This window comes from Chiloscyllium plagiosum, unplaced genomic scaffold (assembly GCF_037043375.1).
Source record: "Chiloscyllium plagiosum isolate Xiang-an unplaced genomic scaffold, Cpla_swu_hap1 HiC_scaffold_7, whole genome shotgun sequence".
NCBI lineage: Eukaryota > Metazoa > Chordata > Chondrichthyes > Orectolobiformes > Hemiscylliidae > Chiloscyllium > Chiloscyllium plagiosum.
The window spans coordinates 7,089,677-7,107,239 of record NW_028270145.1 but is presented as its reverse complement, the minus strand read 5'-3'; the positions used below and the strand labels follow the sequence as shown (position 1 = coordinate 7,107,239).

Sequence of the window (17,563 nt, the reverse complement as noted above, 5' to 3'; positions counted from 1 at the left end):
GTCTTATAATATTCTAAAAATAGCAATGTGCTAATGAACAAAAACCTGTTTTGGATCTCATTGAGGAACAAATATTGTCTAGGACCTTGGGTAGAGTCCTCTATTGCTTTGAAAATGCAACATGGATCATTTTTATTCACCTAAGAGAATAGACAAGACTTCAGACAATGTCTTATATGAAATGTGATCTCTTTCCCTTAATACTGGAGTAGTACTAGCCAAGACTTTGTGTTGAAGTCTTTGATGTGGGACTTGAAACAACAGCATTCTGATTCAGTGGCTAGACATTTCTACAGTGATTATGTATTCAAGGTGTGGTAGCTGTGTATTTTATGGGCAGCTAGAGGCTAATTGTTCTTTGACAGGTCTCTGGGGCAATTAGCGGTTTGATGCATTTTGTTTAGACATTATGTTATGAGCATAAATGGAGGTTTGCTCTCCTATGAGATTTATTTTTAATCAAAGTTACTTATTAATTGATTGATCTGTTAATGGGAATATTTAATATGTATTTAATAAGTTACTTACAGTCTTCTTAATTTAGTTAATTGTAATTATCTAACAGTTGGGAAGGTGGAGGTTATTGAACCTTTTGGGCTGCCCATGTGGTGAGTTACCCTCCTGAGTGAATACTATGAGTGGCTGGGAAGATACTTAAAACTAGTTGTTTACTTAGTGACCTCAATTGGTAATGGTGCAGGAAAGCCAGGCGTGGAGTTTCCTGCCTCAAGTTTAATTTGGCTGTAAACGTGGAAGGCAGCAGGAGCCCAGCTGCTACCATCCAATCTGATTGAGTGCACCAATTCAAAGGGAAGGGGACTAAAATTTCACTCATTGTGTTAAAAATAATGTTGCACAATTGGAGTTTGATTTACTGGTAATTAACAAAATTGTTGCTATCACCATCAGTTTTAACTTGGCTTTGAAGTGGTATGAATGTAAAAACATAAGAAAGAGGAGGAGGAGCCTACTTTGCCATTTTTATATTCAAGGCTGACCTTAGGCTCCATTTCCTTGCCTGCTCACTTTATCCCTTGAAAGACCAAAAATTGTAGATCCCAGCTCTTTTGAGAAGAGAATTCCAAAGATTTCCAACCCTTGGGTGGTAGCTTCGCCTCATCTCAGTCCTTAAATGATTGAGAGTCAAGTGCTGAGTATGAGATGGGCACGCTGTCAAGTGGAGGTGGAGAGTTGATGGCTAAGAAATAATGGTTGAAAGTTCACAGATCTTCAGTCATGTGAAAGGGAAGTCATGATGAACAGTGTTTGAAATAGCAGCAAAGCCACGCACAGATTGGATGGAGGAAGCACTTTAGCACCTTCAAGACCCAATGCATTCTCCTCCTCAATAATATTAATTGCTAAATCTGCAAGAGGTACAAGAATGACTAGGGTTTGGCATATGCTTATTGACTTGATGTTGGGTAGTTGAGTGAGTGACTGGGAGACTGGTGAGTGGGTGACGGACTGAGTTTAGGTTTAGGCGGATGAGTGAGTGACTGTAGGGTGAGAGCAGGGGAGAGGATAGTTGACTGCATGAGTAAAAAATAAGCTGTGAAAGGCAATCCACTTCTGACCCCATTTTTATGGGAACTCTCTTTGAGGTCAGCTTGAAGTTCGACCCACCAGAGACAAACCAAGGCTGAGTAAACCCAACCCCTTCTCTTGCCCCTTGTTTGTACCCTTTTCTCTTGTAATAAGATCTTATGGTCTATATTTTTCTTTCCCATGTTCTGCTTTATATTTGAAAAGGTTTTATTATATCTGCTGGTTGACACTTTTCAGTGATCTTTTTTGTTAATTACTCATTTAACTTATAATTACATTGCTTTGGAATTTTTTTCCCTGAAATTCATGATTATTGTTGTGACAAACCAATTCTTTCTGAAATTTGCTTGCTGCCCACCCCTCCGCCAAGTAAGAGAAAACTGAAATGCGCCCTCTCTAATATGAAAAGGTTGTATAACCCTTCCTGAACCAATTGGATTGAAAAGATTTACTGAGGCATGTGGATTCTGAACCAGGAAATGTAAGTTTTTGACGATTGTAATGACGCTGTCATTTTAAAAATGTTGTTTTGTCCTGGGTTTCTTTTTTGAAGAGAGATTGTAAAGGCAGAGGTGCCGAACTGACTATTGAAAACGGCTTAAGTAAATAACTTAGGATGCCTTTAGGTTTTAAAAAAATGGTTGTAACAATGGAAGGGGAGTAGCCAGTTCTCATGGACCAGGCTTTCTAGTTTTTTTTAGCTGTAGCAGTCAGAGTTGTTGGGGGTCCCAGAAGGGTTGGGAGCTTCAGTAAATGATTCCTAGCTACTACCTTCTCTGAAACCTCTCTTGATATTGTTTCCTCCTGGACATTGAAGAACTGCATATAAGAAACTGTCTGAATTTACCTTTTTGCCAAGGGGTGTGTTTTGGCACATTATTATATTGGAACATTTAATTAGAAATAGGTACTGTATCTGTTAATCGGTTAAGTTTTCCAATTGTTAAGTTATTTAAAATTGCACTTTCTTTTGTTTGTATTTTAGCTACGGTATTGAAATAAATTGTGTTTTGCTTGCTGTTGAGTAGTTTGACCAGTGACACCACATCTGGAATACGCACTTCACACCTACCTTTAAAATAAGCAAAGTTAGGATCTAGGCTACATTCTTAAAATATTTTGAGGGGATCTGGTCTGATCCATAACATTATTTAATTTAATGTCAGCTGGTGTACAGAAATGAAATAAAGATTGGATTGAGAGAGGGAGGGATGAAAGAGGCAGAAAGTAAAAGTTATAGAAAACAACTTTCTGAATTTTAAGGAATGAGAAGCTGCACTTCTAGAAATTTATTTTCGGTGTCAAAGAGATGGTTTGCCAAGGTGGAACTTTTTTTTTGGTCAGGTTGGTAGGTATCACTTTAAATGCAGCAACTTCGCACCATTCCCTGAGTTTCAATGCTAAGCCTTGTCAGTGAGTTGCTACTATGATTAAGCTTTGGCAGTAATGAGACAAATGATGAGTATCTTCCTTTCTTTCAAGTTTGACAGTTTGTGCGACTGCTGTAAATTATTGTCTAATTTAGTCTTTAATAGCGGCGTTGATAGCCTTGCCATTATTTTAACGGTAAAATATGGGCTGCTTTCTTGACTGGTGAATTCCTTGTCCTGTTTGTTTTCAACAGCCGAGACAATGACAGAGATGCCCAATTAGGTACAGTCTGTTACAGTAGCTCTGGCTAACAGCCAGGATTGCAGATGTTTGGAGGTTCAATAAAGATTGAAAAACTGTAGCAGTGAAACCTAAAGGAACATGTGAAATTGCTGAGTTGACATGCAGCTGCATGATGTTCTACATTTTTAAGATGCAGGAATGTAGATCCATAATTCAAAATCCATTTTATATGTGGCAGCATTGTAGTTCAAGCACCAAGATTGCACTCCAAGGCAAGGAGCTCGATTTTCTTTTTATGTAAATAGGCCCAGGGCAGGCCTATTCCATAGACCCCAATGCCACAGACATTTAGTCATTTAATGATTTATTGCCCAGGTCTACCAGCACCAACAAGGATTATTGCGTTTGCACTTTACTCTTTTATGGATAATTTTCTTGATCTACCTTCAGTTCAGATTACCAAATCTTAAATACAATGACCTTATAAACAAGTGTTATGAGGTGCTAGTGAAGTGATTTTTACCCACCTCACATTAGCAAAAAAACATTTCTATGGTAGATAGATGTGAAAAAGTACTTATTTACCTAAATCTTCCAGTGTTTTTATGCTGCAGTTAATACCTGTATGTGGAAGAATGAGTGAGTCGGGTGACAAAAATGAAAACAGATGATTACCCGAACCTGGATCTCTCACTTCCTCTCGTCTCATCATGTAAAATCTCCAGGGTTCCTTCTGGAGGGGTACAGGTGTCATACATAAGTGAATCTCCACCTTTTCCCTTATGCAAAGATCGTAAGGGCCATCAACTAGAAACATTTTGAGAATATTATCAGCCCCCTTAAAATGTGAGTCTTCATCTTGCAAGGTACAAATGAGGTGTGTGATCTGAGTGATTGGAAAACCTGGCAATAGACTGTAGCATTTAGTGAAACCATTACTATTCTTGGCCAAAATGTAGGTTTTCAACTTTGTTCGAGACCAGACTTATAGGCAATTTTAAAATTTAGTTCTGCCACAATAAAATCTGCAACGACTTAAAACCTATTCTCTCTGTACTTCCTGAAGTTATTTAATTACTATTATGTTTTAACTCTGCATTTGAAATGCTTTTCTGTATTTTAGTTGTTGTGAACTGAATGAAAAGATAAGTGATGCAACTTTCCATTTGGGACTCAACACACTTTTTTCTGTGCTTTTTTGGATTGGTAATTCGACTTCGAATTAAAAATAAAATTAGATGTTTGCTTATGAATCTAGTATGGTAATTGGCAGTGATGAGATGCCCAACTAGTAATTGTGAGAAGAATGTGTGGGGCTGTATATTATAAAATCCGACTGACTCCCACAGCTACCTAGACTACACCTCCTCCCACCCTGCCCCCTGTAAAAACGCCATCCCATATTCCCAATTCCTTCGTCTCCGCCGCATCTGCTCCCAGGAAGACCAGTTCCAAAACCGTACAACCCAGATGGCTTCGTTCTTCAAGGGCCGCAATTTCCCCCCAGACGTAGTCGATGATGCCCTCCACTGCATCTCTTCCACTTCCTGCTCCTCCGCCCTTGAGCCCCGCCCCTCCAACCGCCACCAGGACAGAACCCCACTGGTCCTCACCTACCACCCCACCAACCTCCATGTACAGCGGATCATCTGCCGTCATTTCCGCCACCTCCAAACGGACCCCATAACCAGGGATATATTTCCCTCCCCTCCCCTATCAGCGTTCCGAAAAGACCACTCCCTCCGTGACTCCCTCGTCAGGTCCACACCCCCCACCAACCCAACCTCCACTCCCGGCACCTTCCCATGCAACTGCAAGAAATGCAAAACTTGCGCCCACGCCTCCCCCCTTACTTCCCTCCAAGGCCCCAAGGGACACTTCCATATCTGCCACAAATTCACCTGCACCTCCACACACATCATCTATTGCATCCGCTGCACCCGATGTGGCCTCCTCTATTTTGGGGAGAGAGGCCGCCTACTTGCGGAACGTTTCAGAGAACACCTCTGGGACACCCGGACCAACCAACCCAACCAACCTGTAGCCCAACACTTTAACTCCCCCTCCCACTCCACCAAGGACAACAGGTCCTTGGACTCCTCCATCGCCAGACCATGGCAACACGGCGGTTGGAGGAAGAGCGCCTCATCTTCTGCCTGGGAACCCTCCAACCACAAGGGATGAACTCAGATTTCTCCAGTTTCCTCATTTCCCCTCCCCCCACCTTTTCTCAGTCAAATCCCGCGAACTCAGCACCGCCTTCCTAACCTGCAATCTTCTTCCTGACCTCTCCGCCCCCACCCCACTCTGGCCTATCACCCTCACCTTGACCTCCCTCCACCTATCGCATTTCCAAAGCCCCTCCCCCAAGTCCCTCCTCCCTACCTTTTATCTTAGCCTGCTGGACACACTTTCCTCATTCCTGAAGAAGGGCTTATGCCCGAAACGTCGATTCTCCTGTTCCTTGGATGCTGCCTGACCTGCTGCGCTTTTCCAGCAACACATTTTCAGCTCTGTATATTATAAAACACTGCTACCAATAATAAAAGTGTTAGAAACTTTTGCTAGTCCCAGTCACATTTTCCATGGCTAGCACCATTGGCATTGGTTGATGTCACAAGCAATGCAAGTAAATGTTTACAATGATTGTTTTTGTTTTGGTTCTGTGCCTCGCAATGAGATGTTGAGCATTGCCAGCATTGTCTCTAGTTAGGCTTGGTGTTATTCTTATTGCCATCGGAACGAGACCCAGATGTTCCATGTTGTCAGGGTGGAGGGAAGCTCATTTAGTTTGTGTACAACCTGGGACAATCATCTTTGTTATTAGTAATTCAAACAGAGAGACTCGTCATGTAAACACAATGGCTATGAGAGCAGGTCAGAGGCTGGTTATAGTGTGACAAGTAAATCACCACCTCACTCCCCAAAGCCTGTCCATCAGGAGTGTGATGGAAGACTCCCCATTTGCCGGGATGGGTGCAATTCCAAGAAACACTCAAGGAGCTTGACATCATCCAGGACAAAGCAGCCCATTTGATTGGCATCCCACCCACAAATATTCTCTTTATATCCTTGAAACACCACTAAGTGCCAAACCATCAGTGATTCACTTAAAGTGTGGACATCTTCATGAAAATAAACAATGCAGTTACTTTACACATAGTGAGAAAATGATAATTAATTTATTTTTAGTTATGTTGATTTGAAGATAAACATTGATAATCCTCCAATGGTTGTGTTATTTGATTGGATACTTGACAACTTGACATCCAGTTTGCAATGAGCCAGAGTTTCTTCTGGGTGGATGTTGGGTAATCTGATGCACTTACCCTCAGCCTTTGTCACCAAATCTGTATCCTTGCCACTGATTCTGTCCCTCTCTCTAACCAATGTCTTCATTTCCTCCCTGTCACCATCTCAGTAGGAACCCAATTGCAAGCTCAGCAATGAGCTGAGCCTCCAATATTGTATGCTATTAATTACAGAGACTCCCTATATACATACAAAAATTTGGAAACTTGAACTAACTAATTAAAGAACAGCTTCTTTTCCACAGACCTTTGAATAGACCTCTCATATAGTAAAGTTAATCCACTTTCGACTGAAACCTTCATCAATGTTTTTGTCACCTCCATACTTGACTATTTCAATTGTCAGTCTATTGAAATCTTGGAACTCGCTATCTAACAGCATTTTGAGAACAACTTTAACATACAGTAGTTCCTGAAGTAGCTCCTGCCCCTCAATATAACTGCAGTGCAACTAGGGGTGAGTGATAATTGCTTGCCTTAACCCATAAGCTATTTCCAAAGAGCGTATTAAAAAAAAAGCTATCCTTGCAAACTTCCATCCATAGACTTCAAATCATCCTAAATTCTGATATCTATATTCTACTATTGCATTTGCCTTTGTGTTAATGATCCATTTTTATCTGATTGCGTCCCATTGAAATTCTCTGGGACAATTTTCTACCTGAAATGGTTGATAAATATAAGTTATTGTTGATGAATAACACAGTGGAACTCCCTGCTCTGCTTTGATTTAATGTGTTGGTTCCTGCATGAGTAAACAGTTGAGACCTCATTTTCTGATGTTCTAAAAGACAACATGGCTGGTGATAAATGTTGGCCCCAATTATGTGCTCAAATCCTGTAGTGGGTGAGTTTATGAAGATTCATGTATCTGGATAACCATACTGATTCTGACATTTATTACAGTTAATCTGTAAATTGAACAATGTCATTCTTTTTCCTGTAATAAAATGATGATGTTGGAAGTGAAACTTGTTATTGTGATATTATTCTTCCCATTTAAGACCCTAATGGCTTACGGGCAGATTTATGTGGAAAGAATAATTCATTAACGATGGTCTTGGATTCAGTGTGACATAAGCTCCACACAGACAGTCACCCAAGGCTGGAATCGAACCTGAGTCCCTGGCACTGTGAGGCAGCATTGCTAACCTTTGAGCGAATGTGCCAGCCAGTGTAGAGTGAATCTATCTGCCTTATTCACTTCACATGATTCAAGCTCTAATTTTTCAAAACTAGCTGGTGCACTACTGGATACATATAAACCAACAGCCTTACTCCGTCACTAACCTACTTAGTATCCACTTGCTTAGTGTCACTTTCTGACCTAAAATACAAAATACAAACCCTCGCATTCACTATCTCTGGAAGCTCCACATGCAAGTTTTCAAGTTTTGGGTTTTTTAATTAATATTTTACTTTCTTTGGTGACAAAGAGGGAATTTAAACCCTCATGATTTGAAGCATCTGATGAAAAGAAGTTTGAGGAAATACTGTGAAGATGCAAGACAAACTAGAAAAATCATGAAGTTTCCAAGACTCGAAGAAAATCAAAAGTAGAGGGGAAACAGAAACTAAGAATCTGCAGGGAGACGATTTAGCTGGTCGGCTCCGAAAGGACATGGCTGCGAGACTGGGCCTGTGGCAGGTGGTGAGGGAGCCAACAAGAGGGAAACACATACTTGACTTTATCCTCACCAATCTGCATGGTACAGATGCAGTGGTCTATGAGAATATTGGTAAGCATAGTCTTTATGAAATTGAAGGGGCAGCTTCACGAAATGCCTTACATTGTGTTGTATGGCACTATCACCATTCTGAATAGAATAGATTTTGAATCAGTTTCAGGAGTGCCTGCTTTTGATATGCAGAAGTTGTTGAAGTCTTCAGTGTGTTTGATACTGTACACATGCAGTAAAATTATTCCCTTTTATTTCAGGGCTAGTTTGGGGGGAAAATACCTTCGTTAGGCAGACTCCTGTGCCAGTAACTGTATTTCTGTAATATTCAGTGATTTATTTTACTTTGCAGATTATTTGAATTAGGAATGCTCAGTGCTGAACATGTATGGTACAATATTTCAATTTGTACCTTGTTTTTTTTTCCTCCAGTAAGCAATGTACACAGGAAACCCAACTCTGGTTTTAATTCCTGTGGGAAACCATGCTTCACTTAGTTGTGATTTTCAGGAAATCAACTACCAGTTTAAGTGAGGACTTTTAAAAATGTGGGCATTAACTGGTTAGTACAGCATTTATTGTTCCTCTCTAATTGCCCAGAAGGTAGTTAAGAATCAACAACTTTGCTGTGGACCTGCAGCCACATGTAGACCAGATCAGATAAGAATGGCAGCTTTAGTTCCTGAAAGAACATTAGCCTGGGGTTCTGGATTATCAATCCAGTGACATTAATAAAATGTTAGTACCTCCCTAGGGTTTACTGTGTTTCGTGTTTTGCTAATACAAGTACTAATGGTTTCCAGTGTGCAGAGCTCAAAGACTCCCTGTGATTAATGTACCAGATTTACCAGCCATTGGCATGTCTCTGGTCTTGGTAATCAATTTCAGTGAAACTGTTGATCTGGAATAGTCTCCCTTTGGGAGTAGTAAGATTCTACGGTTCTGACATCTTCAGCTTGTGTCGTTTACACAAGGACTACATGTTGTACTATCAAGATAATAGAGTGGACAGTATCAGCATAAAAACAGTTAACCTGACACTAATTTCAGTACGAAAAGAGAACTCTCAATTGCATTAGGAAAGTGTTTGAATTTTTCACTCCAGCCATCCTTGTGGTCTCTCTGAATGATAATGCAAGTATAATACTTGTTAACACAAGATAGGGCCATTTTAATGTGTGATTTATGCCTCTTAAAACAGGATTGGGACAAACCTGTACTTTTTCATTTGGATTAAATTTAGACATTGGAGAGCAGAGATTTTCGTCTTGTTCACTTAGATTTGGATTCATTCATAAATCTCACAAGTGAGCAGAGTGAGGATTATTGAGGTTTTTCGAGGAGGGAGTTTTGTCTTATGTATATTAATAGTTAAAGGTTGTGTACTTAGTGGTGAATATCTAAAAAAATGATTTTAATGAAAAGTTTGTAAACTATTTACATTGTAATAACCTTTTTGTGTTGTGGGAAAAGTTGATAAACACTGGCTCAGGTATGTTAACAAGAGAGATATTCACTTGCTTTTTCAGGTTTTGAAGAATAAAGTTCTTCAAACATTTGTGATTGTGTGAATTGTATAACTTTAATTTGTTGGCACTTGAAATCTGTTGTATAGTTCATTGTTGAGAATCTGTATCGTGCTAATGAAAGGAAACTCACAACATCGTTGACTTTGTCATCTATACTTAGAAAACGTGTGGTTGTGTCAGTACACAAGAGAAGGCTACAGTTGACTTTGGAGTTCCTTCACTTTTCTTGACAATTAAAATTAAAAGCCATTAGCAAACTTGCTATGTGTATATTAATAAGCTAGCTAGCTTATTAGATAGATGGATGATCATGTGCCAAAATGCCAAAGTTAAAGAGTACAAATTTCTGACCTTGTTCCCTTGACTGACGCTTTTCACATAACACAATCCACTGATTGTTTGTTTGTTTATTTTTCTTCCTGAACAGATTTTAAACGGAGAGACGTCAACCTCAAGAAACAGCCAAAATGTCAGGTTCCACAAGGGAGCATATGTCTTTTGTACGACGTAGGAACCCTCAACTTCGCTACACCCTGAGTCCAGAAAACCTGCAGAGCCTAGCTTCCCAGAGTGTCAGATCGGAGAACTTGAATTTCCACAGAGCAAACAGTGACACTGATTTGGTGACATCAGACAGTCGTTCTAGTTTGACAGCTAGCATGTATGAGTACACACTTGGACAAGCACAGAACCTGATTATCTACTGGGATATTAAAGAGGAGGTGGACCCCACAGACTGGATTGGACTGTATCACATAGGTAAAACAAATTTTTAAATTAATATCTTCCTTCTAAAGATTATTTGGAAAATTGTTCCATTGTGCTGGAAAGCTTTGGCATCTATCAGATCTATTCATCTTTTGCAGTCTGGTATTTTTGGCAGTTTTAAAATTTATTTAGCAATGGTGCAATGATGACAACATGCTAGGTCACTAACCTGCTGCCTCAGAGAGAGAAATGAGATGCTTGGAAGCAAAGTCCCAGCCGTGCTGCAACAGAGATGAGACAAGACACTTCCTCACAGAGAGACAGGAAGGGAATTTAGAAAACTGTCTATCCAGACTATATATCCACATCATCTATAAACATGAAGCAACTTGTGGTCGTGTTGGGGCAGGATTCCAGGATGATTATTAAAGGAAAATGAATTTAACAAATCCATTGAGAAATAGATTTATTATTCTCCAGCTTAGCCCAGAAGTGTTCATTCTTTTCATATTTCTACACGTGCATATGGAATGACATCAATAGATCTATTTGAGTATGTTTGTAAAATCTTCAAATATACTCAAAGAATGAAATGTTACCTCAAGATTCAACCATGTTGCTTTGATGGTTATTTTATGTTAGTTTATTAAACAAATTGATATTTCTCTGATGAATTTGTGAGATTAATCAATGAGTAACTGAGCTATACTACTGAAGGAGTCCAAGTTGTTATATTCCCAGTGCACCTATATCACTGGCTATGGCTTCTGATTGATATTCAGAAATCTCTGCTGGAAATGGACATCTTTGGTGAGAACAAAATTAACTTTTGTTGTGATATCCCAGCAGCTCAAAAGCCTTCTGATACTCTGTTGACTATTACACATGAATATTGGTAACTTTGGTGAAATCCCACTGAGTATATGCTATAAACCAGCATAGAATTAGGAGAGAAGGGAAATAAAATCAGTTACTTAAAAAAAACAGTGTTTCTCTGCTGTACCCTTTTATAATCCAGCATTGGATGTCAAAATATTTTGATAATTTAACAGCAATCAAGGGAGGTGTTAAAAATTAATGTACTTTCAGATAATGTTAGCATTAGATGAGAAAGGTTAGGGAGCATATCACAACTGTGTTGAGGAAGGACACCCTGGATGGATCTTATAGTGAGGCATTATGGGCAGAGCTCACAAATAGGAAGGATGCAATCACAATACTGGGACTACAGATCTCCCAGCTGCCAGCGGGAGATAGAGGAAGAGATATGTAGTCAGATTCTGGAAAGATGTGAAAATAATAGGGTTGTTGTGGTGGGTGATTTTACCTTACCTCATATTGATTGGCCTCCTGGAGCAATTTGTTACGTGTGTCTAGGAGGGTTTTTTGGAATAATATATGGATAATCCATAGGAGATGGCCATATTGCACCTGGTATTGGGAAACGAGCCCAGCCAAGAAATCAAAGCTACAGTGGGGGAGGATTTTGACACTAATGACCATAATTCCAGACATTTTTGTCTACTTAGGGAAAAAGACAACAGTGGACATTGGATGAAAATATTAAATTAGGGGAATTCCAACTATAGCCAAATTAGGCAAGAATTGGAAAATGTGGATTGGGAGCGGTCAATCCACATCTGACATGCGGGAGTCTTTTTAAGGTCAATTGATTAGAGTGCAGGACAGGCATGTTCCTGTGAAAATGAAGGACAGCAATGGCATGAATCTTGAACATTGAATGACAGAGGAAATGACCAACTTAGTCTAAAAAAAGCATACCTAAGGTCTAGACAACTAAAAACAGGAAAAGTCCTTGAAGAATATAGAGGAAATAGGAAGGAGTTCAAACAAGGAGTTAAGAAAGCTAAAAGGGGCCATAATATGTCCTTGGCCAGCAGGGTTAAGGAGAATCCCAAGGCACTTTATGCATATATTAGGAATAAGAGGATAGTTAGGGAAAGGTAGGCCCACTCGAGAATAAAGGGTGGAGCCAGAAGAAATGGGTGAGATCCTTAATGAGTAGTTTACATCAGTATTCACCAAAGAGAGGAATGTGAGGTAAGTTGAGGTTAGGGCAAAGTGTGTGAATACTTTCAGGCAGGTAAACATAAAGAAGGAGGAAGGTTTGGATATCTTGAAATGCATTAAGGTAGACAAGTCCCCAGGACCAGATGGGATCTATCCCAGGATACTATGGGAGACAGGGGAGGAAATTTCTGGGGCCTTAACAAATATCTTTGCATCCCCTTTGGTCTTAGGTGAGGTTCCAGAGGACTGGAGAATGGCCAATGTTGATCCTTTTTTTAAGAAGTGAACAGGTAATCCAGGTAATTACAGGCTAGTGAACCTGACGTCAGTGGTGGGGAAACTGTTGGAGAAGATACTGAGAGACCGGATTTATTCACATTTGGTGATAGGCAGCATTGGTTTGTACAGGGAAGGTCATGTCTCCCCAACATAATTGAGTTTTTTGAGGAGGTGACAAGAATGATTAATGAGGGAAGGGCAGTGGATGTTGGCTACATGAACCTTAGAAAGACATTTGATAAGGAACTTCATGGAACAAAAGGTACAGTCTCATAGGATCTGGGGTAAATTGGCTAGGTGAATAGAAAACTGTCTTGGTCATAGAAGACAGAGAGTAGTGGTTGAAGAGTGCTTTTCGAAATGGAGATCAGTCACAAATGGTGTTCCGCAGGGATCAGTGCTTTTTTCTTGTTGTTTGTTAGATATATAAATGATCTGATGGAAAATGTAGGTGGTCTGATTAGTAAATTTGCGGATGACACCAAAATTGATGGAGTTGCAGTTAGTGAGGAGGATTATCAAAAGATACAGGAGGATAGAGATAGACTGCCGATTTGAGCAGAGAAATGGCAGATGGAGTTCCAGCCAATTGCGAGGTGCTGCATTTTGGAAAATCAAATTCAGGTGTGAATTATACAATAAATGACAGAATCCTTAGATGCTTTGACATACAGAGAGATGTGGGGTACAGTTCACAGATCCCTGAAGATGATAACACAGGTGGATAAGGTGGTCAAGAAGGCATATAGCACTCTTGCCTTTATCAGCTGGGGTGTTAAATATAAAATTTGGCAAGTTACACTGGACCTGTATAAAGCTTTAGTTACGTTACATGTGGAATATTATGTGCAGTTTTGATTGCCGCACCTCCAGAAGGATGTAGATACTTTGCAGAAGGGGCCAAGAAGGTTTACCAGGATGTTGCCAGGTCTGGAGGGTTTTAGTTATGGGGAGAGGTCGGATAAACTTGGATTGTTTTCACTGGAAAGACTTAGGCTGAGAGGCAACTTGATAGCAGTCTACAGAATTGTGAGAGGCACAGATAGGGTTAAGAGTCAGAGATTTTTTTTCCAGGGTGGAAAGGTCAACTACAAGAGAGCACAGGTTAAAGGTGAGAGGGGGAAATATTAGGGGAGAAGCGTTGGGCAAATTTTTCACATGGGGTGGTGGGTGCCTGGAATACACTGCAGTGGAAGTGGTAGAAACAGGCAAGTCAGCAACATTTAAGGTGTATCTCAATAGACACATGAACAGGAGGTGAACAGAGGGATAGATTCTGTCTATAGGCAATAAGTAGCAGGTCTAAATAAGGACGAGGAATTGTTGCAGGCTTGGTGGGCCAAAGGGCCTGTTCGAATGCAATATTGTATTTTATTGCATTATATTACGAGGAAAGTGAAGAATGTTTTTTGGGAAATATCTGAATTAACAGAGGGGGGCCAGGAAGAGGAGCCATTGCAAATGATACTCTGGCTATGTGTAGATAGATAAGAATGGAACAAAAATGAGAGTATCCCATTAGCGCAACAGCAGTGGAGAATGTTTGAGGAAGAATCCCACGTTGCTAACTGACAGAGTTAGCAGTTACTGCATTTGCTGTTGAATTCATGTATTACTGGACATTGGAGTGCATCTGGGAAAATGAACAAACAGTGAAATTCACAACTGATCTTGGAGGGACCTGACTGGGAGCAGTCACAGCACAGAAGGCGATAGTGGATTTTAAGCGTGGCCTTAAAATAAGTCTGCAGTAGTGAATAGAGTGGGTTCTTTCTTGATTATATGTTTTATTGAGCTATGTCTTTTGATTAAAATTAAAATGTAAGCCGTAAGTATTAATTTAACCCGCAGCAGTTTTGTAGAGGAATAAGACAGTGCTATTTTCTGGGTCTGTAGATTGAAAGAAGCAAAAATGGCCCTTAGTAGAGTGACATGCTCTTCTTGTCAGATGTGGGAATTTATGGAGAGTTTACGGGTTACTGAGGATTATATCTGCAATAAATGCCGTTGGTTGCGAATCCTATCAGATCGAATGGATCGGTTGGAGAGGCAGTTAGAGGCAATGAAGAATTTACAAGAGCAAGGGGATGTGATGGATGGCAGTTATAGGAAGGGGGGAAGTCTCAGATACAGTCACATAGATGGGTTAACTCCAGGAAAGGTAAGAGAGGTAGGCAGGCAGTTCAGGAGTCTTCTGTGGCTATCCCCTTTTTAAATAAGTCTGCTCTTTTGGAAAAAGTAGGGGGTGATGGATTCTTAGGAGAACGTAGCATGCTCAGCCAAGTTTCTGGTATTGGGACTGGCTGTAATGTAATGAGAGATATGTCAGGTTCCAAGCAATCAATTGTGTTAGGGGATTTTGTAGTCTGAGGTGCAGACAGATGTTTCTGTGGCCAGCAGAGAAAAAGCAGAATGGTGTGTTGCTTCCCTGGTGCCAGGATCAAGGATGTTTCAGAGAGGGTGCACAATGTTCTCACGGGGGAGAGGGGCCAGCAGGAGGTCGTAGTCCACATTTGGATCCAACGACATTGGAAGGGAAAAGGAGATTACAGAGAGTTGGGAAGAATTTTAAAAAAGAGGTCCTCGAGAGTAGTAATATCTGGATTACTCCAAGTGCTACGAGCTAGTAAGGGCAGGAATAGGAGGAGAGAGAGCAGATGAATGCATGGCTGAGGAGATGGCGTATGGGAGAAGGATTCACATTTTTGGATCATTGAAAGCTGTTTTGGGGTAGAAGTGATCTGTACAAGAAGGACGGATTGCACCTAAATTGGAAGGGGACTGATATACTGACAGGGACATTTGCTAGAACTGCTTGGGAGGATTTAAACTAGGAAGGTGGGGGGGGTCGGACCCAAGGAGATAGTGAGGAAAGAGATCGATCTGAGACGGGTACAGCTGAGAACAGAAGTGAGTCAAACAGTCAGGGCAGGCAGGGACAGGGTAGGACTGATAAAGTAAACTGCACTTATTTCAATGCAAGAGGCCTAACAGGGAAGGCAGATGAACTCAGGGCATGGTTAGGAACATGGGACTGGGATATCATAACAATTACAGAAACATGGCTCAGGGATGGACAGGACTGGCAGCTTAATGTTCCAGGATTCAAATGCTACAGGAAGGGTAGAAAGGGGGATGCAAGAGAGGAGGGGGACTGGCGTTTTTGATAAGAGATAGCATTGCAGCTGTGCTGAGGGAGGATATTCCTGGAAATACATCCAGGGAATTATTTGGGTAGAACTGAGAAATAATAAAGGGATGATCACCTTAATGGGGGATTGGATTATAGACCCCCCTAATAGTCAGAGGGAAATTGAGAAACAAAGTTGTATGGAGCTTTCAGTTATCTGTAAGAATAAAAGGGTGGTTATAGTAGGGGATTTTAACTTTCCATACATAGACCGGGACTGCCATAGTGTTAAAGGTTTAGATGGAGAGGAATTTGTTAAGTGTGTACAAGAAAATTTTCTGATTCAGAATGTGGATGTACCTACTAGAGAAGGTACAAAACTTCTACTCTTGGGAAATAAGACAGGGCAGGTGACTGAGGTGTCAGTGGGGGAGCACTTTGGGGCCAGCAACCATAATTCTATTAATTTTAAAATAGTGATGGAAAAGGATAGACCAGATCTAAAAGTTGAAATTCTAAATTGGAGGAAGACCATTTTTGACGGTAGGGCCTCTCAAAGATCAGCAAGGCGGCCTTTGTGTGGAGCCACGGAAAATGGGGGAGATACTAAACGAGTATTTTGCATCAGTATTTACTGTGGAAAAGGATATGGAAGGTATAGACTGTAGGGAAATAGATGGTGACATCTTGCAAAATGTCCATGTTACAGAGGAGGAAGTGCTGGATGTCTTGGAATGCAAAAAGGTGGACAAATCCCCAGGACCTGATCAGGTGTACCCTAGAACTCTGTGGGAAGCTAGAGAAGTGATTGCTGGGCCCCTTGCTGAAATATTTGTGTCATCGATAGTCACAGGTGAGGTGCCGGAAGACTGGAGGTTGGCTGACATGGTGCCACTGTTTAAGAAGGGTGGTAAGGACAAGCCAGGGAACTATAGACCGGTGAGCTTGACGTCGGTGGTGGGCATGTTGTTGGAGGGAATCCTGAGGGACAAGATGTACGTGTATTTGGAAAGGCAAGGACTGATTAGGGATAGTCAACATGGTTTTGTGCGGGGGAAATCATGTCTCACAAACTTGATTGAGTTTTTGAAGAAGTAACAAAGAGGATTGATGAGGGGAGAACGGTAGATGTAATCTATATGGATGTCAGTAAGGCGTTAGACAAGGTTCCCCATTGGAGACTGGTTAGCAAGGTTAATATCAGGAATACAGGGATAACTAGCCATTTGGATACAGAACTGGCTCAAAGGTAGAAGACAGAAGGTGGTGGTGGAGGGTTGTTTTTCAGACTGGAGGCCTGTGACCAATGGAGTGCCACAAGGATCAGTGCTGGGTTCACTACTTTTCATCATTTATATTAATGATTTGGATATGAACATAAGAGGTATAGTCAGTAAGTTTGCAGATGAAACCAAAATTGTGTAGTGGACAGCGAAGAAGGTTATCTTCGCTGAGATGGGCCAATGGACTGAGGAGTGGCAGGTGGAGTTTCTTTTGATAAATGTGAGGGGCTGCATTTTGGGAAAGCAAATCTTAGCAGGACTTGTACATTTAATAATAAGGTCCTGGGGAATGTTGTTGAACAAAGGGACCTCGGAGTGCAGGTTCATAGCTCCTTGAAAGTGGAGTCGCAGGTAGATAGGATAGTGAAGAAGGCATTTGGTATGCTTTCCTTTATTGGTCAGAGTATTGAGTACAGGAGTTGGGAGGTCATGTTGCAGCTGTACAGGACAT

The 17,563-nt window shown here is 40.9% G+C and overlaps 1 protein-coding gene across 5 annotated transcripts in view; it reads left to right on the top strand.

Annotated features, from left to right (window-relative positions):
• LOC122551267 (E3 ubiquitin-protein ligase HECW2) overlaps positions 1 to 17,563 on the top strand; it is a 345,727-nt gene that overhangs the window by 108,957 nt on the left and 219,207 nt on the right. For all 5 annotated transcript variants that reach the window (XM_087988687.1, XM_087988685.1, XM_087988686.1 and 2 more), the window contains exon 2: positions 10,109 to 10,440. In XM_087988687.1, coding sequence (XP_087844813.1) covers positions 10,149 to 10,440 — 292 coding nt within the window. In that variant the 5' untranslated portion in view covers positions 10,109 to 10,148. The remainder of the gene's footprint in view (positions 1 to 10,108; positions 10,441 to 17,563) is intronic.